This window comes from Canis aureus, chromosome 17, assembly GCF_053574225.1.
Source record: "Canis aureus isolate CA01 chromosome 17, VMU_Caureus_v.1.0, whole genome shotgun sequence".
NCBI lineage: Eukaryota > Metazoa > Chordata > Mammalia > Carnivora > Canidae > Canis > Canis aureus.
This window is the reverse complement of record NC_135627.1, coordinates 61,169,448-61,188,621: the sequence shown is the minus strand read 5'-3', so window position 1 is coordinate 61,188,621 and position 19,174 is coordinate 61,169,448. Positions and strand designations below refer to the sequence as shown.

General features: G+C 60.0%; 1 protein-coding gene across 4 annotated transcripts in view; it reads right to left on the bottom strand.

Moving 5' to 3' along the window:
* Positions 1-9,293: 9,293 nt before the first annotated feature.
* The window catches only part of WDFY2 (WD repeat and FYVE domain containing 2), a 169,316-nt gene continuing 159,435 nt past the window's right edge, over positions 9,294-19,174 (bottom strand). For all 4 annotated transcript variants that reach the window (XM_077855843.1, XM_077855841.1, XM_077855844.1 and 1 more), the window contains 5 exons: positions 18,233-18,338; positions 14,606-14,707; positions 13,771-13,901; positions 11,346-11,454; positions 9,294-10,584 (listed from right to left, as the gene is read on the bottom strand). In XM_077855843.1, coding sequence (XP_077711969.1) covers positions 10,555-10,584; positions 11,346-11,454; positions 13,771-13,901; positions 14,606-14,707; positions 18,233-18,338 — 478 coding nt within the window. In that variant the 3' untranslated portion in view covers positions 9,294-10,554. The remainder of the gene's footprint in view (positions 10,585-11,345; positions 11,455-13,770; positions 13,902-14,605; positions 14,708-18,232; positions 18,339-19,174) is intronic.

Sequence of the window (19,174 nt, the reverse complement as noted above, 5' to 3'; positions counted from 1 at the left end):
TGAATGCACCTGCGCCCCCCACGCTGTGCTGTGCAGGGGTGGGTCACTTCCCGGCCCCCCTGCCCCCAGGATGGCGGGGGGTGCACAACGGCCAATGGAGGAGAAAACAGCAACCTTTCAGTCCCGGAGGGACTCTTAACCCCAAATGAGAGCCCTTATGGTTCTGGGCAAAATCGGGAAGGGGACAGAGGTCACAAGAGATGACAGCCAGCCCCAGGGCCTCACAGGGCTCCTGTGGTTCCTGCGGCCTCATCATGATCCCAGAATTGCCTCTGCACTGCCCTTCCCCTAAGGAGCCGCTGAGAAAAGGAAGGACCGTCCTCCAGCTACATCACACGTCTCCCTTGGGTTTCCTTTTACCACTTTGGAGAGTGGACCCCAAGGTGCCCAGACTCTTCTGATCTCTTCAAAAAATCAAACTAATGGATGCTAGAGTATTACCCCGGCCCTAGGAAGGCCAGGATGGCCTCAGCGTCACTCCACATTCCACGCCATTCCGCGTTCCCTCCCTTATTCCTCCTCACTCCCCTCCTGCCAAACACGTCTCTTCTCTCATTCCCTTAGGCCACCCTGCTTCCCGGGTCCTGGCTCGTAGGCAAACTCAGGGATCTGTGCTCACCTACAGGTGCCGTCGTGGGACTTTGTATATGGGGGGTGGGGTAGGGGAGGAAGTATTTACTCAAGATCACCTTTTTTCCCCCCCAATCATAAAATAGATAGGTATTCACTTAGAAAATGGGGGAAAAATATACAAGAGTAATAAAAATCTCTCCTGTAATTCCACTATTTTTTTAAAAGACTATTTATTCATGAGAGACACAGAGAGAGAGAGGCAGAGGGAGAAGCAGGCTCCATGCAGGGAGCCCGATGTGGGACTCGATCCCAGGACCCGGGGTCAGGCCTGAGCCCAAGGCAGCTGCTCAGCCGCTGAGCCCCTGGCGTCCCTGTAATTCCATCCTTAAGAAATAACCAGTTAACATTTTTGCTGTTTTCTCTAAGCCCTTGTGTACGCATGTCCTCGCCTCCCACTTGGAGGCACACGGCATCTGTCAGGCTCAGTCCTGTGCTTTCCCACCGAACGTCATACTTCAAATGTTTTCTCGTGTCAGTTAATATCCTTTAAAATGTCGCTTCTATTTGGAATCTATTCCTTTGGATGAATGTTCCATGATTTATTTAATTAACCCCCTATTGTGGGAGATTTAGCTTGTTTCTAATTTCTCACTATTGAAAATGACTCCGGGATAAATGCTTTTGTACACACATTTTGTTTACCACTTTGGTTCTCGCCGTACGGTGGGTCCCTGGATGTGAAGTGATGGAGGCCTGGGGTGTGAGCATTTTTAAGACTGTCATATAGATTAACCAAATTACTCTCCAGAAACATTGTAGCAATTTATATGCCCACCAGCACGGGAAGTGCTTATTTTTTTTTACTTCCTACTGTTCTCATGTGAGTGATCTTTGCAAAACTGACGGATGACACATAACATCTTATTTTCCTTTGCGTTTCTTTGTTAACGTGTGATACTGAAGTCGGTGTCGCCGGTGGTGGTTTATTGGCCGTTCGTACTTCTTTTGCTAATTGCCTGTTCTTGTCCTTTGCCCATTTTTCTTTTGGGATCGTTAATTCTTAAGCTTGCTTTATAAGCCTCCTTGGGCACATTTATTGCAAGTCTCCCACTCCCAGTTTGGCAAATTCCTTTTTGGTTGTGTATTTCGTGTTTTGGTTTGCCACAGAGATGTTTGCATTTTTAAAATGTAGTCAAGCTGTATATTTATCAGTAAGACTGATGTGTTCACTTTTTTAAAAAAAGATTTTATTTATTCATGAGAGACAGAGAGAGAGAGAGGCAGAGACACAGGCAGAGGGAGCAGCAGGCTCCATGCAGGGAGCCCACGTGGGACTCGAACCTGGGCTGCCCTGATGTATTCATTTTTATGATTAAAAAAAAAAATCCCTTGTTATTCTAAGTAATCATCCCCTCCACCCCCCACTGAGCGGGGAGCCGGACACAGGGCTGGATCCCACGACCCTGAGGTCACGACCTGACCCAGAATCGAGTCAGAAGCTGCACTGCTGAGCCCACAGGTGACCTCTCCCTCCGGGTCCTAGTAGCAGCGTCACCCGCCCTGCCTACTGGCTGCCTGGCTGTCCCGGAGGTGGGGAGGTGGGGAGCGGTCTAATCGAGCACCAAATCCTCAGGGAGCTGCTTTGTCTCCCGGCTCTCTCCCAGCGATCTAATGATGATTCTGTCAAGAGTGCGCTACTCCCGCTACTCCCGGCAGCCTCCCGGCTCCCTGGGCAAGCCCAGCGCCTCCCTCCCCCCTTCTTGGGGCACTTGAACCCGCAGGACCGGGAGGCTGGGGTGAGAGGGCAGGCTGTGGGCGCCAGCGGGGACTGGTGCAGTCTGCAGCTCCCCAAGCCGCAAGCGGGTCACGATCACCTGCGCTACCCCATGCAGAAGGCTTCTGGGGCCCTGGGGAGGCTCTGGCCTCCGGCAGCCCGGGAGTTCTGTCCGCCCCGCTAAGGAGCGAGAGTGGAAGGACCCAGTGGCCCTTGGCTCCCAGCCTGCTGGCAACGCTGCATTGGGTGAGGCACCAAACCCTCCCAGAGCTGAGCTCCGGGCCACGGTCCCGTTGTCCCCGGGCCGCCCCCTGCCCCGGGGTGGGGTGTGCACTGCCGCCGCCCCCAGCTCTGTGGGGACACCCTCCGGGTTCCCTGTCCTGGGCTGGAAGCCAGCGCTGTGCCTGGAAGTCCCCCCGGCCCTGCGGCCCCAGGCCTGATCATGACTTCTGGGCTCCAGCAGGTGTTTTTAAAGGGGTATCACTCACAGCACCTCGAACCCTCATTTGGGGGAATTTTAAATACAAAATCCCAATTAAGCACTTTCATGCTTTTATGAGGGGAGGCCCCAGGCCCACACTTAGGGTCTCCCTGCTGGGAGAGGTGCTCCCTTGGGTCCCAAGAGGGGGGCAGGGGCCTCCCTAGGATGGGGCAGCAGGGAGCAAGCTGGGTCGACTTGCACCAGGGACACTGGTTTTGCTGGACCCCGAGGCTGGGGCCTTGGTGGCCCGGGAGGCTGAGCAACGACAGCATTTTTACTCCCGTGGGAGCAGCCAGGGCTCTCCCGCCCCTCAGCAGCGGCCCCCCCCTTCATGAACGTCCGTGTGTGGGGACGAGCACCAGCACCACCTTCGCGAGGGCTCCTGGCCTGGGGGCCTTTGGCGCCGACACCCGGGTCCTGGCCACCAGTGGGATGTGCCCCCCGCCTCTCCCCTTCCTCACTCCCCGCCCACCCCGCAGCCTCCCTGCCGTTCTCCCCAACCACCAGGGACTCCCATGAAGGTCACCGAGGCCACCCTGAAGCCCGCACCTCCCTCCCCAGCTCACCTGTCAGGGCTCCCGGGGATGCCGTGGGCCTGGGCCCCCCAATCCAGCTCTGGCCCCCCAAGGCCCCGAGTGGGGTATGGCGTCTCTGCGCGACCTTGACCCTCTGTGGCCCCACGCAGCCAGCCCTGGGGTCCGTGCCTGTGCGTTCCCCGGGCGGGGGGTGTCGCCCTGCCCGCAGCCCTGGGCCTGCCATTGCGTGTCCTGGCTCCGGAGGTCTCTGTGCTGCCCAGGTCTCCCCCTGGTGCTGCTCCTCCGGCCTCGGTTTCCCCACAACTGGGCCCCGGGCTGCATCCGGCGGGCCCTCCACAGGCACCTGCTGAGTGAATGTTACTGGATGGGGGGCTGCGTGGAGGTGGGGGCTCAGCCCGCTGACCCAAGCCAAGGGCTCCGTCGGAAGCCGCGACCCCAGGCCTCCTGAGGCCTCTGCTGTGCGGGGCGCTGTGCCGCCTGCTTCCCGGGGGCCGTGTGCCCACAGCCTGGAAGGTCGGGCCGCAGGCGCTAGGGGGCGTCTATGGGGCGTCTCCTCGGCCACGGACGGGCCGCACAAGCAGAGCGCGGCTCCCTGGCGCAGGCTCGGAGGCATCTCGGCAGAACCACCCCCCGCGGCCCTGCCCCCTCCTGTAAAACCCACACGATGTTTTTCTCATCAAGCGATCACGGCCTTCCATGCTCTGCCAATGTGTAAAAGTCGACGTCCTGCCCTCAGCAGCGCCAGGGCTTCTCAGCCTTGACGTGCAATCGACGTGTGACATTGCTCGTTCCAAGCCTGTGAGCTTCGCCTTTGGACGGGATGCGGCTCATGAGCCTCCGGAGCCGCCCGTGACTCCGTGTCGCGCCCGGCCGGTCAGCTTCCAGGGACGGGCCCGCTCTGGCCGGGGACGCGGGTCACCAAGGTCCTTGTCGCCGTATTTAGAAGGCTGCGCCCCACACGCATTCCGGTCCCCAGTGTCTCCCCTTTAAGGAGCCTCCACCCACGCGAGGAGCCCCTTGGAAGGAGGGCGGTGGGCACGTCACGAACACGGACGAGGCACGAGGGCCGGGAGTTACTTCTGTTGGCGGGGAGCAGGCTGACCCCGACTCACCCCTCGCCGGGGCCTTCCCCACGCCGCGCCCTCCCCTGGGCCCTGGCTCGGGCAGCCCCTCCGCAGCCTCTTCTGCTGCTGCTGCGGTTTGGTTTGCTTTGCTTGGGTTTTGCTTTTTTCCATCAAAGCTCTGATCCCCAATCGTTCCTGATCCTACCCAGTGAGTCCTGGGGGAAAGGAAGTCGCCAGTTTGGCTCCGCTCAGAGGGAGTGACCAAAGCCCTGCGACGAGCCATTTGCAGGCTCCACCTGGATATTATTTTTTTTTTAAGATTTATTTATTTATTTGGGGGAGAGAACATGTGAGCCGGGCTGGGGTGAGGGGGGTGAGGCCGGCTTCCCGAGCAGACTCCTGCTGAGCACCGAGCCCACGTGGGGCTCGACCCCACGACCCTGACATCATGACCTGGGCCGAAGTCTAGAGGCGGATGCTCAACCCACTGAGCCCCCGGGCGTCCCAGTGTCGGGGTTGGGGTCGTGAAAGGTGGCAGATCAGCAGTGGACCCGTGGACTCCTGGGGAGACAGGCCCGCATCTGGGGATCGTTAGGTCACCAGTGACCCCACCCCCTGAAGCCCAGGAGACAGAGAGTTCGGGTGGGGGGTCAGGGACAGCGAGGGGGGCAGGGACGGCGGCGGAGCGCTCTGGGCGCGGCCTGGCCTGGGGGACAAGGACCCGCAAACCGCGGGAGGCTTCCCGGCGCTTGCACCAGGGCGGCCTGGGACTCTGTGCGGTTCCATGAGGTGAGAAAAGGGAGCTGTGCCGTGTTTTCCACCTGGTAAGCACTTGCTGGGAACCCGGGTAAGTCACCAAGTGTCCCTGGGATTCTCCTGATTCCAACTCTTATATTTTACTTTTATTTTTAAAAGATTTTATGTGTTTATTCCTGAGCAATATAGAGAGGCGGGGACACAAGGTTGAGGAAGGAGCAGGCTCCTCGGGGAGCCGGACGCGGGACTCGATCCCGGGACCCAGGGTCATGGCCCTAGCTGAGGCCGACGCTCCACCCCTGAGCCCCCGGCCCCCCGCAGGCGCCCCTATTTTCAGGTTATTCTTTTAGCGGATAATTACTGTTTTGGTGCTCTTGGGCCTGGAAGGACTCCGGAGGGTCCCTGGGAAGGGGCTCGGGGAGCTGGCCGGACACTCGTGGCCAGAAAAGCGCTTCAGCTCCTCCTGGGGAGGACGCCGCGGCCTGTTTACGCTGGAGCAGCTGGGACCCGGGGTGCGGGCAGCTGGGCCCTCAGGCCTGCTCCTCTGGGGTCCCCTCCGTGCCTTCTCCCCCTTGGCAAGTCTCTGAGCTCAGGCGGGGCAGGCCCACGTGAGACACCAAGTAGGCAGGGCTGCGTGGTCACGGCCGTGCCAAGGGGCCCCAGACCTCATGGGTCCAGGCAGCTCCCGTGGGTCCAGGCAGGTCCCTGTGGGTCCAGGCGGGTCCCTGTGGGTCCAGGCGGGTCCCTTGGGCCAGGCAGCCAGTGCAGGGATGCTGGACGGCGACAGGGCCAGGGCCGCGGCTGCAGGGAGGGTCCACAGGGATGTATCCTGAACCATGGAGACCACACGGTGCGGAGCGCGGCTGCCGACGTGGCAAGGGCTGCGCTGTGAGGGGAGGTAGGCCGGGCGCAGAGCTCAAGGGCACGTGACACCCAGTGGCCTGTGGACGTGGAGCCGGACGCCTTAGCGTGGTGGCACATTCCTGCTGGGACCTCACATCGGCAGCCAGGAGTCTGCGGGGTCCGGCGGGCGGGCCCTGCTGGCAGGGAGCCTGGCCGCGCGGTGGCCTCTGCGGCGCCCTGGCCTGGGAGATGTCCCAGCTCGGGGCCTGAGGCCTCCTGCACCCGACCCTCGGGGAGCCTCATGGCACAGAGGAGGAGACGGCACAGCAACAGGCGCCGGGAGGCAGGCGACCGCAGGGCCAGCACCTCCCCGGGGCAGGTCCTGACAGCTCTGTACTCTGCATATGAACATTTTCTTTTGCAAAATGATGAAAACAAAGTCACGTGAAAAGCACGGCACCGGCGTCGAAGAGACTCGGCGGCCGCGACACACGTGCTCGGGCCGCGGCGCACGCGGGGACGCTGCTGACCCAAGGCTGCTGTCGCATCCACCGGGAAACGTGTGGGCAGGACGCGCTGCCCTCGGTACCACCGCTCACCCCTCGGGTGCCCTGAGCACCAGGGGAGACCAAGGCCAGGGGCAGATGCCGCGTGTGACTCGGCCACCAGCGGCAGCCCCGGGCTTCCTCCCCTCCCCCCGGGGTCTTGGGGCACAACCGCAGCCGGTGCTGGGCTGGAAGGGGCCCCGGGGCGTCATCGTGGGCTCTGGGGCTCGGCCGTGGTCCCGGCTCCTGGGGTGGTCAGGGTCCCTCCTCGGCGGGGAGCCTGCCTCCCTCTAAGGAACACGATCGTTTTTATTTTTATTTTTATTTTTTTTTAATGAGCACAATCTTAAAAACACAAGGTGAGCACCTGGCCAGGCCCTGCTCGGCTGCGCCCCCGCCCCCCGGAAACCCAAGGGAGGGACCCCGTCCGCTTCCCGCCGCCTCTGCACTTAGCGGCTGCTTGTGAGCGTCGGACCTAAAGGCCGCTCGGTGGAGGCCCTGAGGGAGGGAGGGCAAGGTGACAAACTCAGAGGCCCGAGGGCTGCTCTGTATGTGGTTCCCGGGTGCGGAGCCCAACGTGGGTGTCCCTGAAGCAGGTCACGGGCGTCCAGTACCTGGGCGCTCAGGGGAAACGGCTCGGGGAGAAAACGGCGGGGCCTAGACCGTGCCAGACCTGGGGGGGGGATGCTGGATACCCTGTGGGGCAGGGGCAAGTGGGGGGGTGCTGGATGCCCCGGGGGCAGGGCCGGGTCATGGGGGGGGTGCTGGACGCCCCGGGGGGCAGGCCTGGTCGCGGGGGGCTGCCTGGCACTTTGCAGGCCTCTGAGCAGAGGAGGCGGCACCTGCCAGGAGGAGTGGGGGGAGGGGCGCGCAGTGACACGGTGACACGAGGCTGGGGCATGAGTGCTCCCGGCCAGGTCCACGCGGCAGCCTGAGCCCAGACACAGCCGGGGAGGGGCTGTGCCTCCAGGGAGCTCCACACGTAGCTGCCGCGGGTCATCTTCCGAGGAGCACAGGGTCTCCCCAAAGGGGAGACAACCAACCCCAGGTACCGGCCCAGCCGCGGCGGCTGCGGGAGGCCTGACTCTCCACCAGCGGCCCCCTCGCGGCCCACGGGGAGCTGCCCCCGCCCCAGGTCATGCCCACCCTGTGGTGGCAGCAGCCCAACCCCTGTGTCCTCTGCACACCTCGTCACTCCCCTGCCGGACTCGCCCCCGTGACACCTCCAACCCTCGGCTCCCAGCTCTTTCCCGCTCAGGGACGGGCCCCGTGTGCGGGGCTCCCGGGGAGGCCCCGGGCACACTCCTGTCCCTGCGTGGACCCCCGGTGCCGACATGACCCGTGCCCCGGCCCGGGGGCCTCTGCCCAGCCCAGATCCACGCCGGCCCGTGGCGGGCGCCCAGCAGGTGCACTGCGCCCGAGGGTGGCCGTTTCCCCACCCGCGTGCGCATCGGCTCTTCCAGTGACGTCTGCTGGTGGCATAGGAGGCGCGAGGCTGCTCTGGCAGGCGCTGGCTTCACCCCAGGCCACACACCCTAGCGAGTGAGATCAAGATCACTCACGTGCGAGTGAACTAGGGAAAGGCAAACCAAGGAAGAACAAGCGTGGGCGCGGCAGGTGCCGTGTGGCCGCTTCGCCGAACCTGTCAGAAGTGCTGAAGTAACCGAGCAGAATCCCCGCGAGGTGCGATTCCAACGGGCACGCGGGCGCTGGCAGCCACCGTGGGCGGGAGGCCCGCCCAGAACACGCGCGAAGACCCGCCACCCGCGCTCCGCCCCGTGAGTCACAGACACGGCGGGGACGCCCGTCGTCCAGCTCCGGGTTCACTGTAGGAGCGAGCACGGTTGGCTCGCAAAGTCCTTCAGGAATCCGAGCACCCGCAGGGATGGGGACGGAGAAGGGGGCGGAGCCGTGGACACTAAGAGGCACCCGGGGGTTTGGCCGCGGCTCCCCTCCCCGATGAGGCGTCCGGTGGCTCCGACTCTGAGGGGCTCTGCGTGCTGGCGGGTGGGTGCTGCAGCGGGGCGCAGGGTGGCAGCCCAGGGCGCCCACGGTGGACCCGGGGACCCAGAGTGCCCTGAGCTCCCCTGCACCCACCTGGGGTCCACGGCAGGCTCGCTGGGCACCGCCGTGCGGCTGCGCTGCCCGTCCCCCTCTCCGCACACAGACCCCCTCCACCACCCGGGGACGGAGAGCCCCACTCGTTTCTGTGACCCAACACGTGGTTCCCCACGACGGTCGGCTTGGCAAGCAGCTCGGAGTCCAGGATATTTGAGTGTTTTACGTTTCACTCCCTCATGGAGCTCTCACCACCGCGCGGGGAAGGCTTGGGTTAGTCCTAACGGCTCTGACTCGGGGCCCGCAAGGAGCACGGGAGGGCCCGGGGAGGCGGCTCGGACTGCTTCCGTGCGTGTGTACGCGCGTGTACCAGCTTCCAGTGTGCTCCCGCGAGCGGCTGCGGCCGGAGCCTGCTCCCCAGCGCTGTGGCCACGCGGCCCGGGGGTGCCACTCAGCGTCCCGGGTCCTCGGAGAACGGGAGTCCGGCGGCCTGGCACGGCGCGCAGGGCTTCTCCCAGGTTGGAAAGGAAGGGGATTAGTAACCACGAGGGGGGAAATGGCTTTCGAGAAAAAAAAAGAAAGAAAAGAAAGAAACAGGGAGCATTTCCAACACCAAGAAACTGTCAAAATCGAAGGGAACAGATCACGTGGACGCTTGGACAGTGAAGGGCAAGTGACTGGCCTTTATTCAGCCCGGGGATGCTCAAGGACTCCGTGACCCCGACGGCCCCGACAGGTGCGACGTGTCCAGGGCTCACGGCACACGCTGCAGCTAAGCAAGTCTCTCTCCAGGTGGAAACGACATTTCTAAAACGGACCTCAACATCTCGAGGTGGGTCCACTACGCACACGCGTGTTTCACTTGATCAAGTTTGGTTGGATTTCCTTAAAATTAGAATTCTTTGGGGTCACTTTTTAAAGCCCTCTTTAAAAAAATAATAATAATTCCCAACCAGAAGAGTCTGAGCCGTCGGACTCGGTACCTTTCACGTCTCGGATCACACCGGTGTAGTAAGAAAGCGTGCCAAGCGTTCTGCTAAAGCACACGAAGGAGAATGTTTAGATCTCTAGGTTTAGAGACGGCGCGGGGCATGGCAGGGCGCGGCCCGGGTAGGGAGCGCGTTCACGTTCAAGGGGCTGTCGCCGGGGACACAGCTTACAGGCGCTGCTTTCAGGAGGCCCTGGGGTTTGGGTTCTTGCTTTGCCGCGTTAGGAGTGTGGCGCTCGGGGAAGAGCCCGTGAACCACACTGGGAGCCTCCGAGGCTGGGAGCCTCCAACCGGGCGACAACGACCCAGGCCCCAGAGCTGGGGCTCCAAGGTGGTCACGTGCTCCCGCGAGGTGGGGGTGGGGGGGCAAGGGCGGAGGCCGAGGCGGGCACCCAAGGGGATCGCTCCTCGGGTGATTCAGGGAGTCAGTGGAAACCCCCACCAAGGGCCCCCGCATCCCGCGGTGGAGGAGGCGTGTGTGGAAGCTGAGGACACGCTGGGGAGAGAGTGGACAGCAACACGCGGGCGACCGCAGGTGAGGGTGCGGGGGGGGGGGGGGGGGGGGGGGAGACGCTGCCCACAGAGCTGGGCGGGCCGAGGCGGGAGGCTCCCTCACCAGAGCCGACAGACGCCGCGAGGCCGCAGAGCCTCCAGCAGCGGGGCCACAGCCGAGGGGAGGGAGACGGGCCGCGCTCAGCCCATGCGGTTCTCAGATGCTCGCAACAAGGCAGCACAGCTGGGCCGCGCACCGTTTGCCAAAAACTATCTTCCGTCTTATTGTGGGGACAGGCTGTAGAGGCCCGTCGCCGGGGCCATGCACACACGCCCGCCAGGCCGCGGCTCCGAGCGCCTCCGCGTCCACTCGCAGCCCCGGGAAGGTGTGGGTTCCGGTGACGGCTGAAGAGTAAGCTCGGCCTTCGGACGCCTGCAGGGCCGTCACGACACGACAGGGGTCATGTCCCACAGCTGCGGAGAGACAGGCGGGCATGAGCGGCGACTCGGTGGCGCTGGGGACACAGCTTCTCCTGCAGCGCGGCCGCCCCATCCTCTCACCCAGTCTCCCCACGGGTCCTATTTTCAAAAACAGAGGAGCCGAGGCTCCCAGGGTTTACGCTGCACTTGCTGGAAGTCACGGCGGCCTCCGGGTTCAACCACCGCGCCTGTTGCTGCTCCCAGAAGGGGCCGGAGGTGCCCGGGCAGCAGTGCTGTCACTGGCGGGCCTCCTGTCCTGGCCCTGCAGCGGCACCACATCCCCGCGGCTGGCTCCGCACCTCTGGGTCAGCGCCCTCACCCGGCAGACACCAGCTGGTACTCGCCCCTGCCAGTCCTCTCTGCGCCGAGCCGCTTCCTTCCCACGGCCCAGCTCTCGTGGCCATCCCGGCCTCTCCCCCATCCCGGCCTCTCCCCTATCCCGGCCTCTCCCTCCATCCCAGGCCTCTCTCTCCATCCCGGCCTCTACCCCATCCTCACCTCCCCTCCATCCCGGCCTCTCCCCTATCCAGGCCTCTCCCTCCATCCTGGCCTCTCCCCCATCCTGGCCTCTACCCACTTGTCTGTTCCACATGTGACCCACGTTAGGCACCGGGAAGCCCGCGTGTGTCTCAGTAGATGGCGGTGTCCCTGGCCAGGAGGCACGTGTGCCCTCGGTGTGCTCCTGTGCATGGGCCTCATGACGCTGCAGTCCCACACACTTCATGGAGCCGAGGCTGCAAGACCCAGGGACGCACCTTGATAACCTTGTCTGTTCCAGAAGTCAGCAACCACCCTCGGGTGGCATCGAAGTGCACGTGCACGATGTTATGCTTACTGTCGTGGAAGGTGGCCGTGGGCGCGCGTCTGCGGGAACAAGGCCGTCGAGCGATGAGGGGCCGCACAGGAAGGAGAGAAGACAGTGTCGGAGGTGGTGGCCTCCCTCCCTCCCTCCCCCCACACCCGCCCCACGTGGGCTCCAGGACTTACGTATCTGAGAGAGAGAGAGAGAGAGAGAGAGAGAAGGAGGGGAGAGAGAGAGAGAAGGGGGGGAGAGAGAGACAGAGGGAGAGAGTGGGAGAGACAGTGCGGGAGAGTGGGGGAGAGGGAGCGAGAGAGCAGGGAGAGCGGGGGTGGAGGGTTGGGGGGTGGGGTGGGGGGGAGAATCTCAAGCGGACTCCACGCTGACCCTGGAGCCCGACAGGGCGCTGGATCCCACCACCCTGAGATCACAGCCTGAGCCGAAACCAGGAGCTGGACCCTTAACCGACGGAGCCACCCAGGAGCCCCTTTTTGTTTTAAAAAGTGAAAAGGATTCCTGTCTTCTCCGAAATGGGAAAGAGATGACGACGCTCCCCCAAGTCTTGGGACCACTAGCTGCCCTGATAAGAGTCTATGAAAACCTCCATCTCTGTCTTTGACGAGTCCTAAAATAAACACCTCCGTGCTTTTGCCAAGTCTCAGAAGGACCCTCTGGGAGAACAGCTACCTGTGCCTATTTAAAAAAAAAAAACCCAAGAGCACAGCTGTTACAAAGCCTCAGATACTGTCACCATCCCCGCTGACGAGCAGCCCGTGCCTTCTCCTCATCTCCCTGGGGCAGCTGCAGGCTTACTCTTTCCAGGGCATTCCAACACTTGAACGAGTCAAATAGTCCATAAGCAAACATTAGTATTTTTAAAATGATGCAATTTTTTTTGGTGAGAAGGCTTGTGGTCCACCACCTGCCTGGTGGTCAGGAGGCGATGCCGGGGGCGCAGAAGAGACGGGGACCCGGGGGAGGAGGTGCCAGGTCCGCCATCAGGCCCCTCTGCAGGGGCTCTCCGAAGCCAGTGGTGGCCCGGGGCTAGGTCTGCAGAACAGATCTTCAGGATCCTAAGACGATCACTTTAAAACATTTAGAATTCAAGATTTGAGCTTAACGTGCAGTTGCTTAGGCTCTCTGGGTCTGTGTCTTTATCTACAACATGAATAATTAATTTACAATATCTCACAAGTCTCTTGCAAGCTCTCTAATTTAATACGAAGAACTCTCTTATTAATTTCAACACATATGATGAGCGGAAAATAATCAATGAACATAAATGCTTGCTGGTGCAAGGGCATCTTAATTTATATTTGCTATGGATAAGTAAGAATGAAAAAACACATAAATTAGGGTTATCCGTTAAGAGGATGCTTTGGCTTATTAATTGCCAGGACTTTCCTTTAAACGCTGACTTCCTGTGGTGCATCTTAACTACATTCCTACTTACATGCTGTTCCAAGACACCCACCTCGCACTTGAAACGCTTCTACGATATACGAGGTGGGGGAGCCTACAAACTTCTCCTTAGCAAATCTTCACAGAATCGGGCGGACGAGCTTCCTGGGAGATCCTGCCGTCGTTCGTTAAAAGGGGAACTTGCTGCTGAGTGCTCTGCTTACGTTTGGGGCAGTCGGCCATTCGCGGCATTGAGGGGGTCACGCAGATGCACCCTTCCACGTGCGCCCCAGGGCCCACGGCCGCGCAGCCAGCTGAGGTCGTAGGTCATCGGCAAGACAAGACCACAAGACTACGATGGAGCAGCCGGAAGTACTGGGCTCCTGGGGAAAGTGGCTTAGCTCCTCCTGAGAAATGCAGCCTGTGGAGCCCGTGGGCTGACTTAGCCCCGTAAGAATACCAGCTTGGTGGGGGCACCCGGGGGCTCCACGGTTGAGTGTCGGCCCTCGGCTCAGGTCGTGACCCCGGGTCCTGGGATGGAGCCCCACATTGGGCCCCCTGCTCGGTGGGGAGCCTGCTTCTCCCTCTGCCTCTGCCTGCTGCTCCCCCTGCTTGGACATGTGCACACGCACGCTCTCTCTCTCTCTCTAATAAATATGGAAATAAAATCTTAAAAAAAATATGAACTTGGGCTGGAAAGTGCAGCCTGGGTTCCTGCAGTCCCGAGCAACCCTCAAGGGAATGAAGGGATGGGAGGGTTTGCAGTGCACGTCCCCCGCGGTGGAGAAGAGCACAGAGCACAGGAATCCTCCGTGCGGACTCTGCTTCCCTGTCGCACGAGAGGACATGTACCTCTTGGCAGAAAGCAGGCCTTGCCACCCGCACGGTCTGTATTTGAAACCAGAGGAAGTGGGGCGCTGCTGAGTGCGGCCTCCCGACCACATCCCCCCCAACCCTGACGTGGCACCGCCGGCACTCACTCCTCGTCAGTGATGGCCTCGTGGCAGCTGTCGCAGACCCGCACTTCGAACTCGAAGCCCATCAGGGGGATAGAGGAGCGCTTGGAGCTGCACTTGCCACAGACGGCCTTCCCACACTTGCGGCAGTGGTGCTGCAGGGAGAGAGCACAGGGCCTGCTGTGGCTCCAGGCGCGCTGGACGGCATTCAGGGCAGGAGGTCAGACGAAGGGCGCCCGGGAGACCGAGGGAACACAGGTGTCCCCTGGGGCTCTCTGTGCAAATGCAGAGCTGCTGGGACACCTCTGCTTGTGTCACCACGGCCCCCCACCCCCGCCTCCCCACCCCGGCCCCTACTGCCCATTCCAGGTCCTTCCCAGCTGTCGCTCCTGTGAACCCTAGAGGACCGCCCTGGTCAGGTTATCTGGGAGCTGAGCGTAGTGAGGAAGGGCCGCCCCCAGGGAAGACGCCGCCGGACGAGGGAGCGTGAAGGGAACCCCGTTCAATCTGTGGCAGGAGGGAAAGTGAAGTCATCAGAGGAAATAAACACCGCTCCTGTAATCTCATGGTTCGCTAGCACCGTGAACTGAGCAGGCCCCTCTGATGGAAGGTGTATTTCTGGAGATGCCGCTAGAATTCTAAAACCCTATCCCTTAAGCCCTTGGAACAAGTCCCTCCAGACACCGAAACCAGGAGGAATGAGCCGCGGTGCACATGGGGGGAGGAGGGTCATGCCGCCGCAGAGCGACCCGGGCAGTAACGGACTCTGGCCCCACTCTGGAGGCGCACGGCTCTTCCACGCCCGCAGGCGGGCTGGTCCCACTCTGTCCCACCTTGACGAGGGATCCCTATCACCCACCTGTCTCAGGCCAATTTTCTTACTGTCCCACATTTGCTTGAAGTTCCAGAAGAAAGGCTGATCACACTTCTGGCAGGAATCACTGTCCAGCCACTCCGGGGTCTGGTGGGGTGAAGCACACGACAGGCCACACTGAGAAGTGGCGGGACACAGAGCCATCGATGCTGAGGAACGTTAAGGACCGACAGGTGTTCGCAAGGAACAGAGGCGGGACTTCTCAGTCAGTCACTGAACGCCCACCGTGTGCTGCGCCCTGGGGGGTGGGGGCGCGTGGGCAACAGGATCTCTACCGTCGTGGAGCTCCCCCTGATCGGGCAGGACTAAACAAGGAAATATCAGTGACATCGATGGTTTAAATAAGCAGAAGCCCAAAGGCCCGAGAAGCAGAGGCAGGGGGCCAGGAGGGGGAAGGGCGCGGGGCGGGCGGGGGCCCACGGCGCAGAGGCCCGACAGCCAGGCTGACCTGGTATCGTGTTCTTGGGGCGTGTGCGATCCTATTTGCTCCGGCTGCTTATGACATCATCAGCGTTACAACTGCACCTCCTGCCTGCGGCGGAAGGCTGCCTGGGCGGCTGGAAGCACCCGCGGGCGCCCACAGGGAGGCCTGCCCGCTCCCGCTCTCCGCAGGGCCCAGCGAGGTGCAGACTCCGCCCCTGCCTCGTGGACCTCACCCCACTCTGCGCCTGTTCACAGTGTTGCATGGGTTTAAAAGGATGAGTTAAGCTTAAAGCACTTCCTTGTAAACCTTCCGAGACTACGCTCCTGCCCGTGCGCCCCGGGGTCCAAGCTCAGCTCCGCACAGTCATCGCGTGGCAGACGCACGGTCTTTGCACGTATCACTGGACCCAAGGAACCCGGGAAAATATATCCAGCCCCAGGGTCTCTCAAAAGTGAGTTCCAGGGACCCCAACTGGATCCACGGGATGCTCACTGTAACAGACCCCAAGCGCACACCGAGAAATGTGGAAACACAGGTCAGCCCCTCTGTCTGAGATTCAACAGACGTCAGCACAGCTTTTCTCGGCTCCGTCCCTTTGTGAAGACCTTGCAGAACAGACGGGGGGACTTAGCCTATTCTCCTACCTACAAGCAGAAATGAACCTAAGGCGACACCTTGTCCCAAAAAAGAAGAGTAAAGAGGTGACATCTGAAGAGTTCCGATTCTTGGCCTATTTTGTTAAAACCAAAGAGTCCTTAAGAAGCAAGCCTTGATTTGCTTTGTGATTTTCAAGCTCTAAGCGGTTTAAGGACAGCTTTAACAAAATAACAGAGTTTTCAGGAAAAACATTTTATCCCTTAAAGACGTATCTGTGCTTGTGATTTTTCAACACACTTACGATGCAGGAAAATCAGAAGGATTCACAGGAAACTGTCACACACACACGCTACACCTTTTATAAGGATACATATAGGCTCAGGACATACACCAAAGGCATCACTGTGGGTGGCTATGAAGAGGGGAAAGGGAAAGGATTGGGCAAGGGGGAAAAAAAAAGAAATCCGCACATGCAGTATGACCTCATTTTTGCCCAAAAGACCCCAAAAAACAAAAACCTAAAAAACAAACCCTGCCCACGTGTATTTGCAGAGAAAACCATAGGAAGGGTTTTTGCCAACACGTGACAGGTGCTGCTCCCGGGGTGGCGGCACTGGGAGTGGCCGACGCCTTTCCTACCCGTCAAGCAGCCCTCTGTGACCCTGCTACACCCAGCATGTGTTACATATGCTCCTACAGAATGATTCAGTTTTAGGAAAAATGGATTTCGTTAACGATATAAACACCTGTTGAGCCTCCGGGCCGCCCGCGGCCACCGTGGCTCCCGCTGCCCCTGCTGCTCCCGAGCGCCAGCACACAGGCGCTCTCCTCTTCACCTTGCCTTGGTCGCGGTGCTTCCTGTCCTGCTCAGAGCACAGCCAGGGCCCGTCAATCCTCCGGCGCTACGTCCTTCCACAGCCTCCCCGCTGGGAAAGTCAGCCAACAACCGTCGCCCCCTCCTGCACACCCAGCACTGACGTGGAGCTCACAGCAACCGTGATCCCATCATTCACACCGTCGAACAGGCTTCGACAGTCCTCTCCTGTACTTTTTCTTCCAGAAAGTCTACCGGCACAGGGAGCGCTTCTTCTCAGGGCTCCGGTCTCCTGGGGTGAGCACTGCACCTCCGGTGACCCAGGAGCTCCCCACACATACACCTCAGGGGAATTAGCCTCATAGAACATGACACTTGCAAAAAACGGCTGTGACCGTCTCTCCACCCCATGCGGATCATTGAATCCCCTGCACAGGAAGATTCTAGATAGCCAACGAGTTGCAAGTGCCCGTATCTGCAGGTCAACGGGCATAATTTAAGCAAGACGCCTCAACATACTGCCCATCATCCTCCTGCTTCGTCTCTGGAAAGCCCGTCACTACCCTCCCTTGGGCCTCTGTCATCAGGGGCAGGGGCTGCGGGCACCAGGGGAGAAGAGCGGGGCGGTGCCCCCGCTCCTGGGCTGGTCCGGCGGCCTGGGAAGACGCTGGGACAGAGGAGGGCTGACTGCGTCACCCACAGCGGGCTGTTGTGCAGAATCCACGGGCCCACGGCCTGGCTGGCGAGGCCAACGTGCGCTGTACCGATTTCCCTGCCTTTATCCCGAGGGGGCCAAGCGATACTTTCAAAAGCAAAATCCTACAATACCCCACTTCCTAACAGTAATGATCATTTTAATTAGTTACTAATAGAACTCCCACGGATTTATGGTCTGAGCAAGTCAGGCCTTAATCTTCTTAAGCATTTAATTACTGGCATTTGAAAGGCATTACAGGGTGGATACGGTGACGACTCTCCTGAAAGGAGATTGGGGTGAGGACATGGAAAGAAGCTGGGAAATTGCTTTTGTCTTTTTAAAGTGTTGCTTTTCTAACTCTTGCATCCTGCGCGGAAACACATTAGATGGATGAATACGGACCGGACCGAACCGTCAAAGGGAAGGTTCTCCCAGCATAATTCTAGGGAAGTGAGATCATGGTTAACTTCAAAGTCCCCGTCAAGGGGATACTCGGTAAACACAGCCGTGGTTACGACGCTCAAAGATGAGAAAAGAAAACTCACACGAACAGAATGCTGTGGGAAAAGTTAAATGTAGCCTTGAAAATGGCAGGGTACGTATGTACACCTGGAGAACGGTTTAGAGTGTGACTCATAAGAGGCACAAAAATAGTTATTTCTGATATTTCTAGTAATATCAAGCCAAGGGCTCTTACTTCGTCAGGTACCGTTTCTCACGCATTCGCCACCATTCCCTGGCTGACGTAACACCCTGGAGTTTTCCGTGTCCCCGGGGCACGTTAAGGGATAATCACCTGAAAACAGCTGGTTCCCTCTCTCTGACCCGAACTTTGGTTGTGATGGAGCAACAGATTCGGTCTAAACCCCTTAGTCTCGGTCAAAATTCTTACGAAGTCACTATTTCGTGAACGTTACTTGCCACCCCGCGAGGGGTGAGGGGAAGACGGAATTTCCCTGGACACTAGACTATTTAGTTCTCTGACACAACAGGCGTCCCCCGCGGTTTAGTCGCGAGAGAAGGAAGAGCTGCGCGGGAGGGGAGGCCGGGCGCTCTGGGTCTGGACCCGCGGGGGCCTACCTCCTGCCGCTCCACGTCCATGTTCCACACCACGATCCCGCCGTCTCCGCCACACGAGATGAGCTGCCGCGTGTGCTGCGCGTAGGACAGGGCCTGGACCTTGTCGCTGCAGGAGAAAGCTGGGTTAGGGGCCGCCGCGGAGGCCGTCAGCACCCGCTGCCCCCGAGCCCCATTTTGTGCTTTATTTTTCTTTCTAGTTCATACACAGCTGACGAATTACTCCCCCCTGGGTGGCAGCCACCACGGAGGGTTGGGTTCCAGGGTGTGACACCTTGGGGATCACCAACAGAAGGTTCCAGACGCGGCCCAGGGGGCGAGGGAGCAGGGGATAGGGCTTCTTGGGTGATTCTGTTAATTTTTCTGTCCTGAGCTCAAATCGATGAAGAGTTCTGAGCCCATGGGGAAGGGGGACAGCCCCTTGCAACCCAGACTGGTGACCTGTGTGCTTTCGAGTCTCCTGCCCTGCATCCGGGGTTGTGCGACCAAAGCAGTGAAAGCTTGGTGTCCGCGACTGCAGTTCAGTAAGGCCTTCCCCTCTCGAGTCCGGAGCGCCAGCCTACTGCCAGACGGCCTCAGTAAATCACATCACCCTGCTCTTTGTTTTTAATTTTTTAATTTCTTCTTTTTTTTTAAGATTTTAATCCTTTCTAAATTATAAGAACTTGTTCTGTTTGGCTTAAAGATAAACAAGTGCTCATATAAATTCATTCATTTTTTTAAAAAAAGATTTTATTTATTCACGAGAGACACAGAGAGAGAGACACAGGCCGAGGGAGAAGCAGGCTGCATGCAAGGAGCTCGACATGGGACTCGATCCCAGGACCCCGGGGTCACGGCCTGAGCCAGAGGCAGAGGCTCAACCACTGAGCACCCCCCGCCCGCTACCTTCTACGTTTACAGAGAGGCTGTAACTTAGCCGAGTCACACCAGTGAACACGATCG